Below are 7,020 nucleotides of genomic sequence, written 5' to 3' on the forward strand. Positions count from 1 at the left end.
TGGGTGTTGATGGCTCGCTGCCTTTCCTCTAGTCTTACACTGCTAAATTAGGGACGGCTAGAGCAAATAGTCCTCAGTAGCTTTGCCCGAAATGAAAAAAACAAACAAACACGCAAACCAAAGAATAAAGCTTGGGTTTACGTGTGAAGGAAACGGAAAATGATTTATCACAGATTTTATAATTAAAACAAACAAACATCTTCTCCAGCTTTGCGCTTAGCAGCAAAAGCAATCGAATCAATTATTACTTAAGTACACGGAAATAACGTGCAACTGAATGCATACTTTAAACGATACAATGTAACATTTTAATATCTTGTAATAATGAAACGTAACTCACCCTGTTCGATCGAAATCTCGTTTAATTCTCCTGTTTTGTGAGAACCAGAATTTATTTTTTCAGAACTGTCACTCTATCAGCAGAGAAGATGAACTGTTCGGAATTCGAAACGCAGTTTTTCTGATACTTATCTATAGTTTCTGAGCCAGAGGTCTGTGCACTGGAATCACTATCCTTGGCAGAATTGTTACCGTCGGAATCGTTGCGAAATTCATCGCTGTTCTTCGTGTACCTTTCGAGAGATCCTCGTCTGCTGTCGTTGTTGTTTCGGTCTAAGTCGATAACGCTACGGACTTCTTCTTCTAGCTGTTCTTTATTTGTGTTTTCCTTGCTACTGGTTCCTGCTACACCTGCAATTTCATCGCAGGATATTTCGTTAACTTGCTCGTCTTCCTCTGAGTGGTCTGAGCTTTGGACCAGAGGAGTAAGTCTCAGAAACGAATCTGAAACAAAGCAGAGAATCACAATCAGCGACCTCTATCTTTATAGTTTTCACAGATCATCATACAGTTAGTTCAGGTTAGTCCATATTAAGATGTTTCATATGATACTAATTGATGCTCCGATTAGTTCAACTCACGGGAAAAATAGGAGGGGCCCCGGAATATAAGGGATCATATCCAAATTTCGAACCCCTTATGTTACTTCCCGTGCCATAAAGTGCATACCAACCTTCGTGACACAGAGATTCTTGTGGGTTGGGAACCCCTTATGTTACTTTCCCGTGCCCTAAAAGTACATACCGACCTTTGTGACACAGAGAGATTCTTGTGGGTTGGGTAAAGAATATATACGTGGTAGTTGTTTGAAAGTAAGCGAAAACAACACAATGAGCTATCTGTGCTCTTCCCACAACGAAACCCGGTGTCTAGCATTGTAAGGCTGTATGCATACTGTATCTCAGAACGGCTGTTATGGGTATTAACACTTTTATTAATAAGGAAAGAACAGCGTTTCGATCTTTCTAGGTCATTTTCAGGTTAACAAAGAAAGAATTTGAATGTGACAGTTGACGGAAATGTGTCTTAAGTACGAGTATAAACAGGTACGGGATTGTAGAGGGAGTTGCAGGTGGATGTTAGGTTATTAATTAGTATATGCTAATATTTTATTTCAAGTGGGTTTCTCGTCATCAAGGATTACTGTAGACATGCTGCTGTGCCACCGGGGAGCATTAGTGAAGTAAGCATAATAGTAGTTGTTTTAAAGTGTTCGACGAAAAATAATTTGTAACTGATTAAAAAACAAAAAATATTCATGATCAATTCTTGTTCAAGTCAAACATAAAACCCGAAGAGCTTTGGTTTTTATTTTTTCACTTTATGTTTTAAATTTTGTTTAATCGGTGCGATTTACCCACTTCTGATTTCTTAAAATTATTTTATAAATTCCTACATAGTTTTATAAACAGTTCCACGGGGTCTGGCATGGCCAGGTGGGTTAAAGCGTTCGACTAGTAATCTGAGAATCGCGGGTTCGAATCCCCGTCGTACCAATCGTGCTCCCCTTTTCAGCCGTTGGGGGGTTATAATGGGATGGTCAATCCCACTCTTCGTTGGTAAAATAGTAGCCCAAGAGTCGGCGGTGGGTGATGATGACTAGCTGCTTTCCCTCTAGCCTTACACTGCTAAAGTAGGGACGGCTAGCGCAGATAGCCCTCGAGTAGCCAAGCGCGAAATTAAAAATACAAAACGAATATGTATAAATACATACGTGTGTGAGTTGCGTTCTGGTTCTATTCATTCACACTTGAGTAGAGCTTCAATCAAGAGTATCGCAAAAACAGTTTTGGTTACTACGGAAACAGAAGTCCTTAACTCAAGCCTCGCGCTAGTACAGCGGTATGTCTCCGGATTTACAGCGCTAAAATCAGGGGTTCGATACCCTCGGTGGGCTCAGCAGATAGCGCGATGTGGCTTTGCTCTGAGAAAACACAACCTTAACTCAAACTTCATTGTCATTTCTAGCTTTCAACAAACCTACTAGTTTTTCCAATTGTTGTTAGATGGTTCGGGCGCTCGACTCGCAATCCGAGAGTCGCGGGTACGAATCTCCGTCACACCAAACGTGCTCACCCTTTTAGCCGCAGAGGCGTTATATTATGACGACGAATCATACTATTCGTTTGCAAAAGAGTAGCCCAAGAGATGGCGGTGGGTGGTGATGACTAGCTGCCTTCGCTCTGGTCTTACACTGCTAAATCAGAGACGACTAGCACAGATAGCATTCGTGTAGCTTTGCACGAAATTCGAACCAAAATTTATATTTTCAAAGCCTACAGCTTGAGACTGTAACAAACTAGTGTGGGAATAAATAGTGTAGTTTGTTTACGTTTATAGGCTTAAAATACAATATTTCCAGTTTGATTCAACTTATAACTTTAGTTTCTTGTGTTCTCTAATCTCCTTTTATATATTAACAGTTTCTAATTATCATGTTTCTTAAAGTTGTTTACGTCCATTTATGGACAATAAACGTTAACCTACATACATGCAGTTGAATGTTACACGTTTTCCATTAGTTTGTTGTTGCCTCGGTTTCTTCTCTCACCTAACCAATATTTACTGAACCAGTTGGTTTTGTCTTTAACAAGTGAAATAGAATAAATCACCTGTCACAAGAGCAGAGAATTCTACCATGGTAATCACCTAATACTAGAAATCTCACTGAAAAAGTCACAGAAAACATAACAGTGAACTCGAATCCTCAACGTGAAGGTTTGTTTGTTTCGATTTTCGTGCAAAGCTACACGAGGGCTATCTGTGCTAGTTGTCCCTAATATAGCCATGTAAGATTAGAGGGAAGGCATCTAGTCATGACCACCCACCGCCAACTCTTGGGCTACTCTTTTACCAACGAATAGTGGGATTGACAGTCTCGTTATAACGCCCCCACCCCTTAAAGAGCAAGCATGTTTGGTGTAACAGGGATACAAGCCCGCGACCCTCAGATAACGACTCGAGCGCCCTAACTAGCTGGCTATACCGAACCCACAGCGTTACATTTTCCAGTTAATAATCTGTAATATTGCACAATTTATTTTTCAGTTAATACACATTAATTAAACACCGGATTTATTTTTTTTCAATGGGGGAACCTGAAGATCTCATAGAGGGCACTACTATCCAGGTATCAGTAAAATATTCGTAGCCATGTTTTCTGTACATAAAAATATAATCAATAATAATAAGGCTGCTGGAAACAGTGTTATAAACATACGCCTTATTTACTCTAATAACATAAAGCGTTTGCTATTAGTATAGCAGTATTTATATAGCTTCCACATTTCTGCGAAGTTTGGGTGGCTTTCAAGAGAAACTTGGTCAATAGTGGTTAAAAAAACTGATAAAATATCTCCTTCTCTTTCAAGAACCAACGTAAAAATAGTTCTATGACCTGCGGAGAAGTTTTCTTTAGTAGATTTGCCCAGTATTCATGGGCGTAGATCCTGGGGGGAAGGGGGATACATCCTCCCCTTCATTTTAGGTGGGGGGTATGGTGCATACAATCATCCCCCCTACAGTTTGGTCTGTTGAATTGTTTTATTGCATCACAGGCCTACAAATGGTGTGTTTGTTCTTGTGATTCTCGTGTTCTTACCAATCGAATTACATAATTAGGCCTAGATGTAGGCTTTTTCAGTAGCTGAAATGTACATCTTTAATATAGGCGTGCTTCTAAGCTTTTCGATCTAAGCGATAGATCGTATCAGTCAGTAGGCCTAAGCATACATGTAAGTATTGTGGCAACAAAATTACTCTGTGATTGTATGTTTACAGCTTTCAGGTTCACGTAATCAGAAATTACCAATTTGCAAATTGAACAGTCCACATAAGTGGTTGTAAAAATCATCCCCCCATCGGGCGTAAAAAATCTACGCCCCTGCCAGTATTAAATATAATATTCACAGACATTTTTTTGTTTTTATCTGTGGACTCGTGAAAAAAATAATATAAATCAGAAATAGATAAATTCATGGTAAATATTTAGTGTATGTTTTCGTTGTATTATTTGTTAACGTGATTAGAGTTAGCATTTATTCTCGTTAACAAATAACACGAAGAAAATGGAAACTAAAGTATAATAGTTTATCGTGAATCCTTGATACATTATCTATCAAATATTATCTGACAGAATAGAACATTCCTGTTTTTTGTTTTGTTGTTCTCATTTTTTGTGCGGAAGAATTTTGAGATCAGACTGTTATGAGTCATATTTAAATAGCTGTTGGTGAAAACGCAGTTCACGAGGGACAACACATAAATTACCATTCAAACGTGAACAAGTCCCGCGAAATTTCTATTTCTTACATGATACATACCTTAGATAACGTTCGATACCTGTTTTTCTTTCATTTGTTTGTTCCGAATTTGAATCTATTCAAAATATGTCTCCATTAGACGTCGCTAGTTCTGAACTGATAAACTAGAGCGAAGGAAAACAGTCAACAGTAAACAATTCTAACTCCTGAACGACTCCAAAGGAACAGTGGAATCTGACTGTCACTCCTATAAGAACCATGAATCCTCACATACATAATACAACATGTTAACTATCTGATTACGGTCTTCATATTCATATTTCAACATGGTGACCATCAGAATACAGCCTTCATATGCCGAGTACAACATGTTGACCCTGGCCCATCTGTTTTTTTAGTCAAGGGTTTATATCCTTAAAAAACTGTTTGTACTAAACGCTTTCAAAGACAAAACGGATATCAAAGTACCCAAAGGTAATTATAACGCTCGCTTGATGAAATTGTATTTACTATAAATAAAAGTAATCAGTAGAGGGCGCTTCAGCATAAATAATAACCCTTTGTTATTTGTTATTCTTGTTGTTTTTATAAAGGCATATACAAAAATTAAATTTATCACGTTTATGTGGTACTTTTAAAAGTTCTACGAACTTAAATGCGAGATAAAAACGTTCATAAAATAAAATACGGGAAGCACGACAGAAAAACTTGACAATTTAAGTTTACTAAAGGAAATGAATGTAATTATACATATAACTAACTGTTAGTATCCTCAACATTAATACTGCTGTAATCTGTTCTATGAAGTCAAAAGACACACGAAGTATTCATGTGACATGAATAACACTATAAGATATTAATATACTAGTTCCAATCTATAGACTTAAACAGCTTTGCATTTCAATGTTGCAGGAGACTTAAAGCGCCCCTAGTGGCACGATGGTATGTCTACGGGCTTATATTTTTGTGCATAAAAAAATGAAAACTCATATTTTCAAGCCATAACAGACTCGCTCCAGTTTATCCCGAACACTTTACAAACACACAGTTGTCTCTAATGAAATTCTCTCGGGAAGGTGGATTATTTGTATGGGAAGAGGGACCTATCAGTAAAGGTCACGAACTTTCAGGTCAGGAAGCGTCCTGAGTTCACATTAGTATTCAAGTTCCGAACTTGATGATAAAAAAAAATTAAAACCACAATCACCTTTCTCTGGCTTATCCACCCAAAGATTCCCTGCAGTCGATAACAAAGATGGTGATTTCTGGACACTGGGCTTACTTGGAAGCTGAAGTGAACGAGTCCTAAATATTTTAGTTTTGCCCTCAGCATTCTGGGCTCTTCTGATCATGGCCTGCATTTCTTGGTCGCTCTAAGAAAGGAAAAAAAAAGCATTTTGGTTTTGTTAAGTTCTGTGCATCAGCTTTCATCTTACCGACTTATTATATGTCGCTCACTTCTGCCTTGTTCCAACAGTCAGTGTAAATAAAACGTTAGGGAACAAAAAATGCACGAAATCCCACATTTTCTACGTATAACAGATCGCTGATCCCAGTGGTAATTACCATAATCACGGTATTTATCTTTTCTTTTATTCGTGTGGCATGAGAACAACCGATCCACGAGCAGTTTGATGTACAACGAAGTTAGGAAAATTAGGGTTAACGAAGAGAAATCACAAACACTGTCCGCTGTTGAAGTTTACACAAGAATATGTTTGTGTGTGTGGTTCAGTAATGCTAAACTTTACTTTCTAAGATTTACCAGGCGTGAGACAGGTAATTTACATTTATGTCATGGAAAATCGTTAACTTCTATAAATTATTCATGTTCTATAGCGCGGACTTTCATTTTCCAATCACATAATCTGACAGAAGCGATACAACCAAACGCTACCTGCTCTACAATGATCATGTTTGGTCGACCCTTCCTGCTTGTAACCAAGTTCAATTTCTCTACACATTTATAGTATGCATCACGACTTCTTTTTGGTTGCCATAGCAACAAAATTGAGATAGCTGGATTATTCTAAAGGTAACACAGCAAAGATACTTATTTTTTAACTAAATAAACTGAGTTGGGATTATTTACTTTTTGTTTTTTTACTATCCTTGTCACAGAAGCCGGTATTTTATTTCCTGAAGTAAACCGAACCGTAACAACTCGTCTTTTGTTTCCTAAAGTAAATCAAGTTGTAATAACTCAGCAAGCTGTAACATCTTGTTTTTGGTTTCTAAAGTAAACCAAGCCGTAACAACTCGTCTTTTGTTTCCTAAATAAACCAAGCTGTAATAACTCAACTCGTCTTTTTGTTTCGTAACGGCTTGGTTTACTTAGGAAACAAAAGACGAGTTCTTACGGCGTGGTTTACTTTAGAAACAAAAAACGATATGTTACAGCTTGTTGAGTTGTTACGGC

At 37.8% G+C, this 7,020-nt stretch overlaps 1 protein-coding gene across 1 annotated transcript; it reads right to left on the bottom strand.

Annotated features, from left to right (window-relative positions):
* Window positions 1-391: 391 nt before the first annotated feature.
* On the bottom strand, window positions 392-6,516 carry LOC143242374 (uncharacterized). Its single transcript, XM_076485730.1, has 3 exons — window positions 6,499-6,516; window positions 5,809-5,974; window positions 392-783 (listed from the first exon to the last, which is right to left on the bottom strand). Exons 1-3 carry the CDS (start codon window positions 6,514-6,516, stop codon window positions 392-394), a joined length of 576 nt encoding a protein of 191 aa, XP_076341845.1.
* Window positions 6,517-7,020: the final 504 nt, after the last annotated feature.

The sequence above is a fragment of the Tachypleus tridentatus genome, unplaced genomic scaffold (genome assembly GCF_004210375.1).
Source record: "Tachypleus tridentatus isolate NWPU-2018 unplaced genomic scaffold, ASM421037v1 Hic_cluster_2, whole genome shotgun sequence".
NCBI lineage: Eukaryota > Metazoa > Arthropoda > Merostomata > Xiphosura > Limulidae > Tachypleus > Tachypleus tridentatus.

Coding starts and splice junctions, on each gene's coding strand:
- LOC143242374 (XM_076485730.1), bottom strand. Junction 784..5,808: donor GGTGGATAAGCCAGAGAAAG/GTGATTGTGGTT, acceptor GCTTTGTTTCAG/ATTCGTTTCTGAGACTTACT.